The following is an 18,415-nucleotide window of genomic DNA, read 5'->3' on the forward strand; positions in this document are numbered from 1 at the left end:
GGTGAAGTGAGTCATTTTGCAGGGATTGTGACACTCAAAAATATGTATCCACCATTTTACAGCCACTTGTTGTTCAGTGTAAACTCATGAGCCAGTGTGCATCTCATGACAGACATCATTACAGTCATCACACAGTGGCTGCTGTGTTAAATTGACTTGAAAGCTTGACACTGTTCCTGGGGGCTTCCCAGTACCCTGTGATAACAACAGTATGAGTAGTGAGCACTCACTAACCCAAAGTTGAAGTATGCACATACTGCATGTCCTGTTATATAGTATATAACGTTAGTGTTTCTATATGTAGGCTATAGTATACAGTGTATACAGAACTATTTTATGTGTTGACAGTGAGAGGAGGTCCAATAATAACAGGTCTCTGCTGTGACGTCACGTGAAGAAACGGGTGCAACCCCAGCTGAAGAACTTTACAGTACGTGGTCACGTGATTTCCTATCAACCGCTCGTGTCGATGCTGCCTTCAGGAACCGCCGGACAAATTTCCCGTTACCTTAGGTTGGAAAGATGATATTTGCAATTGCATTATACAATTGAGTTAGCGTTAAAAAAAAAACGTGAATTTTATTTTATTAGGTGTAAAAGCGGAGTAGTGTTTTCAACACTTGATTTGTGGCGAATGTGTGCTCTTTATTAAATTGTGTATATATTTTTGTATTTGTTTGCACGTGTAACATTACACACTATAACAATAGCTTGCTTTATCACCTGTTTTTTTTTTATATGTACATAATACTGTGTTTATTTTTTACACATCTTTGTCATGTCGCAGCTTTGTTCGCTGTGTGTCTGACGGAAAAATCAAACTCCTTTTAATGTGTGAAAATGTAACTGGAGTTCCGTGAAGGCATCAGGAGCAGTCGCGTTGTGTTCAGTCGCCTCCGGACTGTTGCTGCTGCTGGGACTCCGACCGGGTGAAGAAACATGAACACGCTTCCCAGGACAGGTACCTGAGCTTTAATATCAAACATTTTTTACATCTTTTGACTTCTTATAGAGGTTCTGGCCTGCTGCTTAGCTTACAGTGCTAGCCAGCGGACAGTTAGTGAGCTAACGGTGTGTAGGTTTCCGGTGGGTGGGCGTAAACACAACATTTGTCTGTTACAGACATTTTCTGATTAATTTCTCTTTTAAGCCGGACAAACAGACAAAGTGAAAGTGTGTTGTGGATATTGTAATATAAAAAGCTGATCAGATTTAATAGATTGTTTCAAATAGTCCATATTTAAGAGTGTTATCATAATCACAATGACTGTACTGAATCAGTAAATGTTGTCTAACTGCAGATTTAAACAGTGTCCATATGGAAAGTGAAAGCAGGGTCCAGAGAAGTGTGGTGGCTGCTTGAGGAGGCTGATGGCACAGGAACAGAGATGGTCTGGCTGTCATGACTGCTCTCATCTGGATGCTCGCATGGCTGCTTCAGGTCCTGCCAGGTGAGTCAACGCTGTCAGGTGAGGATGTGTTGTCAGTCTCACCTGAACCACTGCTGACACATGGAGGCGCCTCCCTTGAAGACAACACATGTTGTTGTTTAAAGGAGTTGTCTGGACGTGGAGTCCTGATGACAGTCATGTTAAGTCATCCAGCACTGTGAAAGTGGATTTCAAGACAGTTGACATCATAGCAGGTAGCCCTCGCTCACTGAAAAGTATACACTGTCAACTTTAAATATTTTTATAAAGCACACGGCTCAAACTCTGATCTGTGTGTCAGATCTACGGGGCTCTGTTTACAGAATATGGCAGAAAGAGTGTATAATCACTTAAATAGAGAATAGTCCATCATGTTGAGCCACCATGTTTCTACAGTAGTCCAGAACAGATAAATTAAAAACTGGCTCTAGGTCAGCGATGGCGACCATAGTTTCTCTTTTACACTAGGAAGGAAAGGGTGAGGCAGGAGCGTTTGGGCAGTCAGCGACCGAAACACTAGACTACACTACTGACGACATATTATATTCAGTTTCTGCCATATTCAGTGAAACAGAGCCCCCTAAATCTGAGACACTGGACCTTTTAATACACAATATTTGGGATGAAGACCCATTTGGAGAATCCAAATGTTTTTTTGTGTTTACATAAAATCAAAGAAATCTTAAAAGGATACCGTGCTTATTTAACATTGCACTCCAATAACTGTAGTAGTAATAATAATAATAATAATAATGCACAATGGACAGTTGGTGCAGCAGTACCAGAGAGTCTCTTTTATTCTCATTATTGTTCTTCATAATCAAAACCATGGGGCCTACATTACCCACAATTCAATCTCGCAGATTTATGATGGTGTGTCATGACTGTTTGCTAAACTAATGTAACCTGGAGCCTCTACCATTCTAACTCCATACCGACTTTCTTTATTCATTATTTAAGTCTTTAAAAAATCAGATAGTAATCTACTGCACATACATTTCCATTTAATGTCCTGTTTGTTTGTATTCCAGCTATGAGTGAACTCCCCAAGCCGGTCAACCTATCCCTGACCTCAGTCTATTTTAGTCATATGTTGAAATGGGAACCTGGACCAGGCACACCCACAGGAGTCCACTACGTGGTCACCGTGATAACAGAAAGGTAAGCCTCATCTGCATTTGCATTGTGTGCATGTGTCCTTTTACACAATCAGCCTGTTGTCTGGCACTTTTCTTGTCAGAGTTTGTACAAAGACAAAGTGTACTAAGTTGTGGTATTTAGAACAAATGTTTATTGATGAACCAACGTCTTATGATACAGACTTTATCAAGTGGGTTGGATATTCTGTTTTAAACACTTGTGGTCAGCTAACACTGCCAAAGACGTACTCCTCTGATCTAGCTAAAAAAAATCTATAAAAAAAGACATTTAGTTTAGTTTTTTTTTCACTCAAGTTAATAATAATAATTTATTTACTGATTCACCGAATTGAGAACATTATGCCAGTGCCGTCTGTGTAAAATGTTGTCCTTTCTGGTCCTGAAGGGGAGTGGACTGGGTGCCAGTGGCTGGCTGCGAGCATGTCCAGCATCCACTGGTTTGCAACCTGACAGAAAAGGCCTTCTCCGACCCAGACGACAACTACTTCATCAAGGTTACAGCAATGCTGGAAGGACAGCAATCCTCAGACAGCCTGAGATTTTCTCCCAGAGAAAACAGTAAGTGTCTTTGCGTTGAAACTGTGTCGATGTAGGTGGATTCTTTGTCTCTCACGCCATGCCTCCATGTTATTCATTGTCTCCTTGGTTGTTGATGTCTGTGGATTATCCCTGGCCTGAAAATATTGAATTTCAATTCAGTTCTTAAAAAAAAAAAAAAACTGGTTTAACCATCAACCAGGCGACATCATAGCGTTTGTTGTGAGCTTTAGTTCTCGTCTGTTGAGTTGGAACAAGTTCAAACCTGCTATAGCTCCAGTCACAAAGTGGTCTGAGCGATTTTGACATTGACTTACACAAAGCATAAAAAAAACTCAGTGAGCTCAGTTAGCTCCCACTGAGGTCAAGTGCGGCACACTAATCCTTTGTAATGTAATCCTTTACACCAGCCATGTAAATAATAATGGTCATTAAATTGTAAAATATGGTCACACACAGTTTACAGCTCTGGATTTTTAATTTAAAGTTATTGCGCTGAAGTTATCATGCAAAACCTGAACTTGTTTACTGACAGACTTCTTTTGAACCAGGAAATTGCAGTGCATCAAATGGCCGTTTCTCTCTTGTCCTTGTGTCCTCCAGCTCACCTGGACATGCCGCTGCTCACTGTGACGCCCTGCAACAGAAATCTGTGCGTGCACCTTCAGCCGCCCAGAGAGGACCTTAGGGAGATCTACGAGACTTTCAGTTATAAACTCAGGATCAAGTGCAACAATGCAGACAACATAGAGCAGGTACTGTACAGAGACATTGTGTCATCATGATTAACAAGTTTAACCCTTTGAACTGAAATAGAAATGGCCCGCTAGTACCTTTTAGTATTTGGGCTTATCATCTTGTATTCTGCTATTTGGATATTTGTTTTCTGAGCAGGCATTGGTTTTCAGGCAGTGAATGAACGTGCTAGGATTTTGGTGGAGCATTCATGTTGGGCGCTTAGATTGTTTGTTTTCTGTGCTCTCAGTTTGGATTTGAGTGGATGTGTTTGCTCAAAAGATGTTCTGTGTTCTGTCTCTGTTGAAGTCAGACATACTTAAATCTCTCTGGTCATAACATCCAGTAATGACAGTGCTTCGTGGGTACCTTGGCCACTAACCTAGTGCGGTAAAGCTTGTCACAGAAAGCTACAAACATTTGCTGTTGATTACAACCGAAGCTGGGGAGCCCAAAGAGAGCTGGTATATTTAAATACTACACATCCCAAGAGTCCAAGAACTGTTCATCCCTCCAGTAGAACTCCTGTGCACGTGGTAGCCAAACACCTTTGTAAAACACTATGTTGGTTATTCCTTTAATAGGTCACCCGTGTGTACATCGGTATTTTGGTGATGTCATTTCCCAGATTATCTGAAAATGCTTCATATTACTAAAATCTAAAATCTGTACAATTTTAAGCTCAATGACAATGAATTAAACTGTCTGAAATAATTTTTAAAAATCTGGCATGTTTTTCATATACATTTATATAAATAAACATAGTTATGAATAAAATAATTTCTTGACGCAACTAACATTATTTGCTCAAAATTCCTGACTCAGTCGTCGACTCTCTCAGCCTAAACTGTGAACTCGATCTGCTTCTCTGCTCCTCTGGCACCGCTTCACCATAACATAAAGTAATGACACCACGAACTAACAACACAAATGTACAACTCAAAAAGCAGAAGATTTAAAATTTTTAGATTTAAAAAAATGTTTTTTTTATTTTATTTTAAATCACTTCAAACAAGATTATGCAAACCAGTTTGTTGCCGGTAGGAGGTTGAGTATCATCAGTCTATCAGACACGCAAGTGTTTTGTAAAAATTCTCATGCATATTACTAATTTCTACTAATAACAATATCTTATAGTAAAGATTAAATTGTTGAAATTGTGTATTTAATTATGTTTCTTATGTTAATTAAAATAAAATAAAAAGTAGGATAGTCTTCTGTAAACCCAGAGAAAAAGTCCAGAGATCAGGCCAAGATGCCTCGATGGTGACTCCAGTATTCAAGAGTACTCTTAAAATGGACTAACGGGGCGTTACTCGCTGGAGGTCTACTACCTCACCTGATGAGCTGACCCATTTATTTATGAGGCAAAAGTTGGGTACGTATAAGGAGCGATACTGGAGGACTGAAGAGTAGTAGAGAAAGAGGACAGAAGGGAGAAAGCAGCCGTTTTTCTGGAGCCTGCTCGAGTTTATTGCTGTTATTTGTATGCGCACAATAAACTCTTTCACATCAGATCTGAATCAAGCCTTTCTTAAAAGATTCTCCTGCTTCCTAAGATATGTCCAAATATTCAGACTTTTCTAATTTTTTGATCCAACAAACGGCTAAAAAACAAAACAAAAAAACTCCCCGATTTAACTAAAGTGCCCCAAGTGTCATAAATCAGATGGCTTGAAACTTAACTGTGAACTGTGTTGAGTTATCACCTGTGTTCACTTATTGTCAGATAAAACTGGAATTTAATGCACCCAGACTGCACCTATTGCATTATATTACTATAATAGTCTGGAACATGCTGCAGCTTCCTGTGTTTGTCATGTCTCTCAGTACTAATCTAACGGTTTGTGGTCTCTCTCTCTTTCTGTGTATTTCCTAAAGGACACCAAGTTACTGAGAAGTCAGATTTTGAAGAATATGATCCCCGGCAGACATTGCTGTGTCTCAGTCCGCTTCTCAGTCTCTGTGGTACACAGGATGTCCAACTACAGCCAACCTGTATGTGCTGACACCCCTGGCAACTATACTGCAGGTACAGCTCAAAGCACTTCATCATTTTAAAGACTTTTACATTTACCCCAGCTCACTAGGCCTTTAGTCAAGTGGAGGTTGGTTGGAGCTAATGGAGCTACCTCCACCCTATTCTGCAAATTACAGTTGAGATCACCTACAGTTGAACCGATCATAACCATGATGGTGATTTGTAAAAAGTTTGATTTCATACTATTCATACAACACGCCAAGCAAACAACTTGAAATGCTTGTTATCTCTGTGTAAATATGAATGAATATAATCACTGATCCAGATGGGTTGATGGGGTGAGAGTGAGGACAAATCCACTTTTTAATCCAGTAAGTTTTGAAATATAAATTCTGAGCTCTCCTCCCTCACGTGGGTCAAATGCTTCAGATCAGATCAAAACCTGGCATGACTCTGGGTGTTCCTCCAGCTCTGCCTTCGGGTCTTTCCTCTACAGCTCCCCCGGGCTGCTGAGGCTGAGGTCGGGTATCAGCAGCTCTGTCTCTCCACTCTGCCCAGTTCTGCCCAGCTGCGGCAGATGTTTGCAGTGTTGCATGCCTAGTTCAGCAGATATCTCTGCAACACATACAAAGACATTTCTGTTACCTCTTCACGTTCTGTTGAGGTTTTATCTCTTGAATGTTTAAGCATTCACTCATACATATTGCCATTTAAGCCTGCAGTGATCTCCACACACACCATGTCATGTCACGCTGATTTTTGTAATAATTTCTGTAATTACGTGAATTCAAAAAAGCAGTTTTATCACACATAAGACAAAAGACTAAGAAATAAGGCACAGTCAAAATTTTCAGTGGATTGTCTTTCGTACCCAGCAGTGACATAAAAAAAAAGTTTCCTGGTCTGTCAGTAAGTAGGTTCAGGCGGTACAGCAGGTTTTGCATGGCGATGTACCACAAGTTGGTTTTGAGCCTATGCAGGAAAAAAATGTGGTCCTGCCTCCGCACAAATGTTCTCGTGTTCCAGCTGAACAGAAACTGATATCTGTGAAAACATTTGAGGAGAGTAGAATTGATACTTTATTCATCACTGAAGGGGAAGTTTTTACTTTACATATGGGCCCAAAATACAACCACAGACACACAAAGGGTTCATTGACATAAACATGTGGAGAGTTGGTGGAGTGATGGGAGAGAAATAGGTAATGCAATAACAGAATCTGGTTTCAGCCTGATTTGACAGTTTGATCTGAGTTTGATGAGCCCGGTGTGTTGAGCTGGACGGGCTCGCTGAAAATGACTTGTCAATCACAAGGTAGCCATGCTACTCTAAACTGGACCAGAGTTGATTAAATAAACATCACGCTGTCCGGAAGAAGACTTGGAACTAGAGAATGAGACCATAAACTGTTTACTGAGGTCATAGATCAAGTGAAAGTAGGATCATTTTCACATAAGACTCTACGGTCAGATTTCTTTTTGCAGCCATTAAAACTGCCCCCTGCTGGCTATTAGAAAGAATGCAGGTTTGAGACCCCGAAGCTGTCCACTTATTATTCTGGTGTTAACATTGTGCAGCTATTATTTTTCTGTCCTATGACTTGTGTTGCTGAAAGGTTTTGTCATTTTATTCTTGCAAGAGGAACAGTTCTACAAATGCACAAGCAGACAGTCTGCAGAAAATGTTCAGGGTGGGGGGGGCGGTCGGTAGCGTAGTGGGTTGCGCGGCTGCCCCATGTGTAGAGGCCACAGTCCTCGCCGCAGCTGGCCCCGGCTCGAATCCCGCATCGCACGGCCCCTTGCTGCGTGTCATTCACCCTCTCTCTGCCCCCTGCTTCCTGTCTATCTCCGGCTGTCCTATCATTAAAAAAAAAAAGGCATAAAGGTCAAAAAAATATTTTAAAAAAAGAAAATGTTCAGGGTGGGACAGTCCTACGCTGATTCCTATATACTTCTAAGGACTATTCATCATTATTGTGATTTACTTATCTAACTGTAGCAGGTGGCTACAATAGAACGTGCTCATCACTATCAAACCTCACTAACAAGCTCTGCTGGGCCGTGTGAACCAAGGTCAAGTTTATACATCAAACAACTACTTCTACAAACAACTTTCATAAATGAGAGAAAGATTTCTAAGTGCAAGGTACTGAGGAAAACCAAACAAGACTATAAGGCACACAGTTTTATACTTAAAAACTTTTTTCAATATTACTGAGATCAAACATGGCTATATATGGTTATAAAAGAACACACAATCATGTAATATAAATTTTCCATTACACTTGTGTCCAGCTTTGGTCGGTCTCTGCACAAATCACCTTGTGTGGTGACTTTATTTTGAAAATCTTAGTTTGTTTTTGTTTATTTCTTTAGTTAACTTTCCCCTTAATAACTTCAGGCTTTGAAACTGACAGTGAACCCTAGTTTACTAAATATGAAACATGGAGATTTATCCCTCCATTTGATCCCTCCAGTAATGTTGATGATGAATAAAGTGTGAATATGTCCCATGACCTCCTCTCCTCTCCGCAGACCCGTGGATCTCAGTTGTGCCATGTTTGTTCGTGATATTTTGTTTGGTCACTGGGGCCCTGCTGTTTTCTGCTGGCTTCTTCCGCTGTCTGATCAAGAACCCACTGCCACTGGTGCTGGTAAGTAATATAACTGTAGTGTTGAAGGTAGCCCATGAAGTTGATGAATGAATTGACTTGTGGGTTTTCATTTTTTTCTTAATTGTCTTCTTATGAAAAACAAGCAGTTCGTCAGCAGTCATTACTGGAAAATGATCCGCACCTCAAACATAACAACAAACAGTGCTTTTATTATGAAGATAAAAACAAACTAAAGAAAAGAGTTTCTAAAGATCAGATCACGCACACTGACAACTCTGTTCCTCAGCTGTACACAGATGCAGCGATGTTTCAAACTAAATGTTAATGTTAGTATACTCAAAAGTCAGGGAAACACTAGACAGGGTTTCCACAAGTTCTTAAGAAGTCTTAAAAAGTCTAAAGTCCAATAAATACATGGTCAGTTTTAAGATTTCTGGCTCTTTTTCTTCCATAACATGTTGTCTTTCAGACTAATGGAAAGAAAAGGTCACTTCACTTTGTCTGTGTGTTGTCACCTAAAGTTGCATTTGAATATTCTATTTGAATATTCAAATATATCTCATTTGAATATTTAAACATTACATTTCAGAAAACGCGTGATTCAAAAAATAATTGTCTTAATGTGAGTAATCAACTGAAGACGTGTCATGGTGATATCTATGAGTTCACATTTTTATTATTATTCTCTTATTATTCTTTTTATTATTAGTATTATCTTTAGGTTTAAGTGTTGCTGCTAACAAGCTCATATTGTTTCTGATAAGCGTTCAGCAGGTTCTGGTGTGACAACAACACATTTAGTTTTTGGTTGAAGTCTATTTCACCTTGTGAAGGCAGAGAGTCCAAAAAAACAAAAGCTGCAGCAAACACCTGCCATCACTCAGTATTGTTCTGTATTTAAAAGTCTTAAATTGAGCAAAAACCCTGCTAGAGTTTTTGTAGGATTAATTATCTGAGAATCATTTTTGTCTGTACAAAATATTAAAATATGAAAAGTCTGGTCGTAAAGTAACAGATTGTTCATTCCGAGAAGAGACAAACCTGTGCATCGTCATTATTTATCGATGACTTCACAGCTAGGAGTTCAGTGGTCCTCCACACCCACTGCGTAAAGGCTGTAGTTGGATGACGCTATGCATGAAATTAGGTCAGCAAAATTCCTCCACAAAACAGTGTCAAACACAGACAGACAGCTCACACGGTCCTGAGAAGACATCATATTGGTCAAATAAGTGAAAACTGAACTGAGCTTTGTTTGTTGTGTCTTTGCTGCACAAAAAACTCTTACAATGTTTAAGTAAAATAAATAGGTTTTTCTTATTGGTCTTGCACTGAAATGTCAAGCGTCACTGTTTAAGAAGTTTTTTCACAACCATCTGCTGAATGAGGAAAGTGTCTCTGTGCTCACCGTAAATCTCTGTTTAACACACGGACGTATGAGAATTCTTTGGAAGCCTTTAGTTAAATGAGTCAGTGCTGTGATGTGGAAATTTCCAGGGTGCAGCATGAGAAATGAGCTTTCTAGTGAAGAAGAAGACACATTTTAACTTGAACAACATATATTTTGTTGTAACAAGGCAATTGGAATTTTTTTTGTTTTTAATGAGTTGATCTTTATGAAATAAGTTTAGTGCATCAGTGCTAAACGTGAAGAGGGTTAAACACTATGACCAAGTTTCTGGGGAATAAAAAAAACATTTTGGTAATCCCTGTTAATTTTACCGTCTTGAGAAATTTGGAAGAAATTCTAAAAAAGCGTTCGCGTACTGTCCCCATATTTGTAGTGGTGGTTTTATATCTCCGTCATCTCACATCATCAGATAAGTAACACTTTGAAGTAGAACCATCTGTAGTTTGAAGTGTTGAGTCAAAATGACTAAATCATACAGAACGCCAGACATTAGGTTATAAAATCAAACCATTTAAAGTAGTTCAGCATTAGCCAGCATTGACATTGTTGGTTAATACATGCAAGTGGACTGTTTTTTTGTGGTTCCACAGCAGGCTGCTCACATTTTTCTGAGTAAAGTACAGGAAAGGAACTGCAGGCGGAAAACATAGCTGATGAGACAACACATTACACATACATCTAGTGTGCCGTGGTTGTGGTTGATCTGTGGTGTAAGAAAAAAAAAAAGACAAAGGCACAAAACTGCAGGCAACCTGTTTCTTCTGCTACAGGATGGTTGATACATTAGTTTGTGTTTGTAGATAAGAGCTGATGAGATGATGTGATGAAAAGTTTAGTAAATGTGAGTCAAAAAAATTAGTGAAATTATTTGGTCTGTGGTCTCTCTAGTACAGCGGCCGATATATCACTGTCAATATTTAAAACATTTGTTATCTTCTATAGAAATACTTTTGACAAACTCTCATTGTTCTCAGTTCATACAATCCATCATGACGATCAGTTATTCCCTCACAAATCCAACAAATATCTTTTTTTTTTTTATCCAAGTAAATCAATTCTCTTCACACTAAATTATTCAGATTATTACATTTAAACTTGACACATCTGTACAAGAGCTACACAGTTGTTCTCAGAGAAAGTTCAAAGAAGTGAAAATAAAGAAAGAAAGTGAAATAAAAACCCACATCACATGAGAAATACTCTCATTTTTTTTTTTTACAATTAAACATCCATTCATTTTCTTCCGCTTGGGCTCGCAGTGGCAGCATGTTTAGCAAGCAGTTCCCAACCTCGTTCTCCCCAGCAACACGGTCCAACTCCTCCTAGGGGATCCTGAGGTGTTCCCAGGCCAGATGGGCTATATAGTCCCTCCAGTGTAACTTAAACTTCTATACAGATATTTTTTTCTGAATCAAAATTGTAATCCCCAACAGAAGCTTCAACAACAGCCTCTTATCTCCCTTTAAATTCTTTGTAATCTCTGTATACATTAAAAAGAATATTACTAAACTATGACAAGCCCACACCAGTCATATTTTTCACAAATAGTAATGGAAACCTTTTGGTGCTTAAGGACACAGGTATAAAGTATGAATGGGTATTTTTACACAGGATACTGATGAGACATGTAAAAAAGCTGATGATTTCTGAAATTAAGATGAGTAATGATTAAGATAAATTACTAAACACACAAAACATGCAAACGTGGGGAAAGAAATGGATTTGACATTTTCCAAAGTGAGACCATTACTCAGTTGGTAGTCAGTGGTAGCTTCTGAAACTGTCGGTTCATATCAGCCACTGACTTTTTTATTAGAGCATGCTGGGATAGAAGAAACTGTTTTGCGTGTGGGCGTCGGTTACAGTTAACCTTTTATTATTTGTGGTGTTTGTCTCAGGCGAGGGGGATTTGAAGGCGCTTTTTTTATGAAATAAGATGGAGTTTCGTGTTCAGTTGTCAATTGCCTCAAGTTAACCAGAATGGCAGCGAGATATAGAGGGGGGTTTCCCCTCATACAGGACTTGTATGTGGCCAATAAATTACATGTGAGATTTGGACGGGACTTGAGGCTTTTTTGGTTGCGCACAGTTTTTTTTTTTGTTTTTTTTCTTCCAAGCAGCACTTTGTGGAAACTTGTTTCCTTTCAACGTGATTTGGCAACATTTCCACTGGTGAGAAACATGTTGGTGCTGCATGACACATAGAAGTTTTACAGCTTCATGTGAATAACAGTCCGGTAAGTTAAAGGTCAGCAACTGAAGCGTCTTTGAGCACTAGACTCAGCTGCTGTTCCTGTCGGGATGCATTTTGATCCGATCGAGTGTTTAGCAGGGATTTAAAGCCTGATTCAGACCACTGAGACGAGTCGAAACTGGCATCTACTGGCAATGCGCTGATCTTTAACGTTCTGCAAACCTGCCACTTTACTCCACTTAACTCCACAGCAACGACTCTTTGTACTTCTGTTCTAACTGCAGACTTTTCAGGCTTTTTTTTTTTGTTGCTGGATATAATCTGCGGCGTCTTGACTGAGCATGGCGATGGCGAGTTAGCTGCTTCAGTTGAATTGAGTATTAATTAGCAGAGATGTATTAAGTACTGGAGTAAAGGAGTGGAGTAGAAGTGCTATATCAAAAAACTGACTTGAGTAAAAGTTGAAGTGTTCTTTAAACGCCATACTTAAGTAAAAGTACTAAAGTATTCAAATTTTTTTGTACTTAAGTATTGCAAGGAGAAGTATGTAAAAAATTGCTACTCAAGTACTGAAAGTAAAAGTACAAGTACTGTTGTTTTTAATGTTTCAAATATTTATTAAGGCACAACTTCTAATGTTACAGTGTTACAATGTTCATGGTAGAGTTCTGTGATTTCTCATGGTCTGTGAATGCGTCTGAATGAATGCGAGAGCGAGGGGGCGGGGCAGCAGGTGAGAGAGAGCGCACCTGGGTGTCAGGTGTATGACGTACGGCGCACGAGCGAGGTTGATGTGTGAGACCGGGACTGTTCTGTTGTTTTTTTGGCATGCTTACGGCCGACAGTCACCGAGTCCTGTAACCAAACCGTTCAGCAATAAATGCAGTTTGTTCAATAACGGCTTGTCATTTATCACGTGTCCGGCTGGACGCTACAATAGTAACGAGTAACGATTCAGCACATGAAAGATGTATCGGAGTAAAAGTATCAAATTCATCAAAAATATGTAGTGCAGTAAAAGTAGAAGTTGGGGAAAAAAATAATACAGATACTGCATTTTAGTACTTAAGTACAGTACTTAAGTAGTTCCACTTCGTTACTGTACATCTCTGTTAATTAGTAGTCATTTGAAGTCATATAGACAAATTGTCAACAACAACTACAACCAAGTCCAGGATTCAACCTTTCTCAAAGAAAAACGACCTGGATGACTGGGAACCTCAAGCCAAATAAATAAATAAAAAATATATGGTTACAAGTGTTCTTCAAGAAGGGCATATACGATTCCAGTCTGTCCACAGGCATTTTAAATGATGTCAAAGTTCATAACTTTCTTCCATATACAAACATAAAAGGTGCAGGTAATTTTTTCATGTCAATTTACACTTGTGATCAATAATATCTTTAATGAACTAACATTTATCATTAACAATGACAATTTTTATATTTCACGCAAACACAACAGATGGTGAATTAACAGTGTTTTCAGTCAGTGTTTGATTCAACGTGTATCTGATCCACCAACTGTTAAGCATGAAAAAGTAGTTTCAACAGTTGAGCAGTCCATACTGTTGGTTTAATAATTAATTAATAATTGTGTATTGATTACTGACGGCAGCTGATCAGGTGATCGTATTCAGTTTCTAACAGCAGTATGCAGTGAATGGTTGATCCTTGTGTGTGTTGTAGAAATATGTTCGTCTTCACGGGCAAGGTCTGTTACAATAGATGATGAACATTAACATAACTTAATGGAACATTAATGTAACAGGGTCATTAGAACAGTTGAAAAGTGGAGTGATACGTCACAGTGCTGTCAGCACTCATGGAACGACTCTTGTCCAAGCAAATGACTTGAACTAATTACCGAGTACAAGAACTGTTTTCAGTTTATAGTTGCTGTAAATGTAAAACAGAGGGGAAAAAAAACACCTCACATCCGATGAAATGTTCAGTGGTTTATTTGTTGGAGGACTTAGTCTGATTCTTTTTCTTCTGACTGTTTGTTTTCAGTCTGACTTTAATGTGTTTCTGCCTCTTCTCTGTGTTCCTTTCATGTCCGCTTCTCTCAGACATCCATCCATCATCTAGACGAGGTCCTGATCATCACACCTCGCAGCGCGTCCTTGTCCTCCCTCTTGAATCTTAAACCAACACCGCCCTCTTCAGGTGGAAAGTGGCACAGCCAGACACCGTCAGGCGACAGCAACAGTGAGACAAAGAGGACTGGCGGGAGGAGAGGAGGAGCAGAAGCACATTACAAACTTAGGGTGGGCACAACTCTCCTCTCTTCCTCTTCTTCCTCATCCTCCTCTTTGTCATCGTTGCCAGCTCCTTTATCCCCCGAGCCCGAACCAACGCCGTGCTTCTCCTCAAACCAAGCATCAGACTTTGTCAGTCCTCAGCCTGCAGCCCCAATGGAGACAGAGCAGAGTGCTTCAGATCCTCCTGCAAGCGGTTCGACTGGGGGAAGAGTCGAGCCAAATATAAAGGAGGAGGCGGTGGTGTGTGAAGAGCAGGGCAACTTGGATGTGAACCTCCTCACCTTAACCTTCGGCCCACATAAAGACGATATGGAGGAGGGGGGGAAATCTAATGCCGAGTCTTCCTCTGCTTCAGAGGTGTGCAACACAGCTCTAATTCTGCCTGCACAAACAGGGGACACTGAGGAGGTTGCCTTAGAAACAATTCCCTCCTCTGTCATTGTGGAGGAGGACGAGGATGAGGACGAGGATGAGGACGAGGATGAGGACGAGGATGAGGACTCTGGATATATAGGGCGTCCGAGTGCACAAATCTTACGGAACTTATTATAAAAATTTGGGGGGGGCATAAAGTGCTAAAACAAGGGTTACAAAGAGACTGTGAAGCTGAGGCAGCACTCATTCATTACAGGACAGGCATATCCTACCCACACATACAGTCTGAGGTGGAAATGTTTTATTTCAAATGTCAGCCTTCTTTCTGAACAATGGGCCTCATGAAAGGACAACTCGTCTTTTCGTCTTTGTTTTTTTTTTTTCTCAGACACACAAATTCCAGACATGAACAAATCTTGATGATGGTAGGTGAGGTTAAAGCAACATCACATTGGTTTTGCCGTGTAACCCCAGTGTGTTTAAATATGGACAGCTAAATGTGTATTTGTTATGATTCCATTATTTATGATCAAAAACTAGCGAGTCGACAAGACAAAGATATAGCAGCCAGCTAATATTACTTACTGGTCCTTGTACGACCCTGGCTTTGCTCCCCTTCAGATTTCCCCCACGTCCTGGGCCTGAAAACCCCCTCTCCCCCGTGGTACAAACAACCCCCCGGTACTCTGAGCTCACAGTCCGGGCAGCCCAGCTAACAAATTGAGCTAACATTAGCTAACAGCAGCTACATTTGGCAGCAGTTTACCGTCCATCAGGAAACTCTGTAAATAGAGTTGAGGCGGAGCAGTCGAGCAGGACATTAGAGGGAAAACCATAAAATATGATCCAGTTTCACCAAAATCAGTGAAATAGTAGGCGATGTCTGACTTAGTGCTGTAAAGTGAACATATTTCTACAGACCTAGAGTTACATAGTGTGAAAACAGACATACGAATGACAGAGACACCATTCACCTGATTACAATTCAGTGTAGCATCAACATGATTAAAAACAGTAGTAGTAGTTTATGAGAGAAAAGCTAGTGTTGCTTTATAACCACACCACGAAGATCCAAGTGGGATCAAAATGTCATTATTCAAACCATTTTTTGTGGCATGGAGTAAGTGATCAGTAAGTGTGATATGACCACCATATCCTTTTTGAAGTGCAATTTAGTTAACCTACAGTTGGGAACAAACTGAGCACAAAAAAAAAAGATAAGTCACTAGATGTCAGAGGAGATCCTTACAATGAGAAAAAAAAAACTACTGAGAGAATTCTGTTTTTGAAAGCCCATTTAAAAAAACTACTGAGAGAATTCTGTTTTTGAAAGCCCATTTCGAAATAAAAATCAATATCATCGCGACAGCTCGAATTAGAATACATCCAGAAATAATATTAATAATTCATAAATAAAGAGAAAAAAAATCTTCCAGTAATCCAAAAATTGGAATCCAACACCCCCATAGCAATAAAAACAGGTAAATACAAACACACACTTCATCTTTGGTGTCTCTGTCTCCCCTCCAAAAACTCTTTTTTTAACTAGTTATGAAACAGTCTCAGTTTATTACTGACGCTTCTCGATAAGACACATGAACAAAGTTTTTCAAGGACAATGCCACTACCTGCCACAGGGTCAGATTCAGTGTGATTCCCCTGAGATCAAACAATACGAGGCAGTGGAATCATTTTTAGTCTGCAGAGGGCGCCAGAATCAACACACAAAGAAAGTTCCTGCTTTAAGAAAATCATGATGCTTTTAGTTGAAACTAAATCTAAAATCAACGCAAGTCACTTATTATTAATGCTTTTATTAACATCCTGGCACTTCACAGGCTTACAATTCAGCATTTCTTCCACTGACAGCTTCCTCAGGGTCACTCTTAAACCCTGTAGTGTGACGACTATGTTGTCCAGCCAAACATCTAAGGACCCGTCTTTGATTTGGAAAGACGTTCTTTAGCACCAAACTTCCTGTCATTCACTTGTTATTTCACGCTGACACATCGTCGCCATTGTTTTAAGGTTTCAAATCCTCTAACGCGACCAGCACGTGCAGCTCAGTGAGCGTCTTTGATCGAGCTGAAAAAACAATTCAGTCTGTTCAGCAGTTTTAAAAGAGGTCAAATACAAAGATATGATGTTCTTTCATGAAGCTCATTACATTTTTCCCCACATTGTGAATTATTCTTCAGCATTATATGTCGGTGCTTTCTCTGAGTTAATATTCTGTATATTTGACACCCAAAACAACAGTATCAGTGATTTGCGACCCCCGGATGTCAGATGATTTGTCCTTGCCATAATGTTTAGCACGATGCTAATAGACCTTAATATTAATATTGTTGTTGCTAAGGTCGTTAATCTGTCATAATCACATCAGAGTTCAGAAGGGGCAAAGAAAATGGAAGGTTTTTTTTTATTTTTATGTTTTGTTGCAATTATAACTAAAATATGCTATTTCTAAAAACAATTTATTGTTATTTGATTTCTGAAAATCATCTCATGACCCTCCTTGCTGCCTTGTGAACCCCACTTTGAGAGCCAGTGTACTGGAGGACGTCTGATACTGTAAGGGAACACTTGATGCAGGACCTTGACTCCTGGACTTTAAGGTTATTAGAGAATGTGAATTCTGTTTGGAAATAATATGAAAAATGCAGCTAAACACAGTATGTAGCTGTGTTTGTTGTTTGATTGAGAAACTAACAACATTTGGTTGTTTGTATTGTACTGAATATGTCTTACTGATGATGTTTAAGGGCTTCCTTCACTCACATGCACTGAAAACTGAATTTGTTTCCTTTGGCGGGAAAAGACGTCCACGTAACAAGTACTGTGCTGATTTTTTTGAAAATTATTATTAGAGGATGAACTCTCTCCGGTTCATTCTGCATATGTATTGAGGTAACTAGAACTGAAAGTACATCCAACAGAAATATAGACTTTAGTTTTTGTTCCCATTTTTCATGAGTTAAAGATTTAAGACTTCTTCTTTGCATTTCTTCATTTATTATCACTGTACTGTTACACGCAGAACTACAGATACCAATTTGTTTTGAACAAATTCGTGAACAAAATTAGAGAGAAATAAACCTCTCTGAGAAGAAGTCTTAGATCTTTTGCAGTTTATGTTTTTTGTTGAGTGTGTCAGCTGCTTCATCGATTACTTGATCGACAGCAAATGAATCATTAGCTATTTGAGACATTTTGATTAACTGTTGAATCAATTCTTTGTGAAATTTCAATGCAAGTCAATGCACGTTGCTGCTCTTACATGAAACTAAAATGAATATGTTTTGACATGTTTTATACAGTCAGTTTCACACACACTTAGGTTGTTTTTACTTCATTTAATTCTGCTACAAACCATCATGTGATAATCGTGTCTGAATTGTGACTGCATAAGGAATATTTGTGTATGAGTGTTATCATGTTTTATCGTTATCTGGATAGTATATGATTGTAGTAAATGAAGTCGATAGACTTTATTTAAACATTATAATCAAACAAATTGTGACAATTTTGTATTTTTTTTACTCACTGTGCTCAGTCAGCAGCTAATAAAGTTACATTTTGAACAGTAAGACGTTCTACAGCAGTAAAGTCTCCCATGTGTACAAACTCTTCAAGCTGAACTTCTTTTTTTTTTAAAGCAAAAGCAAACAACAGCAAATAAAACTCACACAGATGAGAAACAAGGGAAAGTCT

At 39.2% G+C, this 18,415-nt stretch overlaps 1 protein-coding gene and 1 long non-coding RNA gene across 2 annotated transcripts; one reads left to right on the forward strand and one right to left on the reverse strand.

The window, feature by feature from the left end:
* The first annotated feature begins 827 nt into the window (after positions 1-827).
* LOC104932498 (uncharacterized) lies at positions 828-15,899 on the forward strand. The gene is made up of 8 exons (XM_027290754.1): positions 828-961; positions 1,302-1,451; positions 2,462-2,591; positions 2,976-3,148; positions 3,731-3,882; positions 5,744-5,894; positions 8,378-8,496; positions 14,135-15,899. The coding sequence occupies exons 2-8, from the start codon at positions 1,403-1,405 to the stop codon at positions 14,876-14,878; spliced, it is 1,518 nt and encodes a 505-aa protein (XP_027146555.1). The 5' UTR covers positions 828-961; positions 1,302-1,402; the 3' UTR covers positions 14,879-15,899.
* Positions 15,024-18,390, reverse strand: LOC113748119 (uncharacterized). The gene is made up of 2 exons (XR_003464136.1): positions 16,009-18,390; positions 15,024-15,966 (listed from the first exon to the last, which is right to left on the reverse strand). It is a non-coding gene; the product is annotated as an uncharacterized LOC113748119 (long non-coding RNA).
* Between the last annotated feature and the right edge of the window lie 25 nt (positions 18,391-18,415).

The sequence above is a fragment of the Larimichthys crocea genome, chromosome XVIII (genome assembly GCF_000972845.2).
Source record: "Larimichthys crocea isolate SSNF chromosome XVIII, L_crocea_2.0, whole genome shotgun sequence".
NCBI lineage: Eukaryota > Metazoa > Chordata > Actinopteri > Sciaenidae > Larimichthys > Larimichthys crocea.

What these genes read in the sequence shown, in the direction of transcription:
- LOC104932498 (XM_027290754.1), top strand. Translation starts at nt 1,403, where the DNA reads ATGACTGCTCTCATCTGGATGCTCGCATGGCTGCTTCAGGTCCTGCCA. An exon ending in GTCACCGTGATAACAGAAAG is followed by an intron (nt 2,592 to 2,975) that starts GTAAGCCTCATC and finishes CTGGTCCTGAAG; the next exon opens with GGGAGTGGACTGGGTGCCAG. An exon ending in ATTTTCTCCCAGAGAAAACA is followed by an intron (nt 3,149 to 3,730) that starts GTAAGTGTCTTT and finishes TGTGTCCTCCAG; the next exon opens with CTCACCTGGACATGCCGCTG.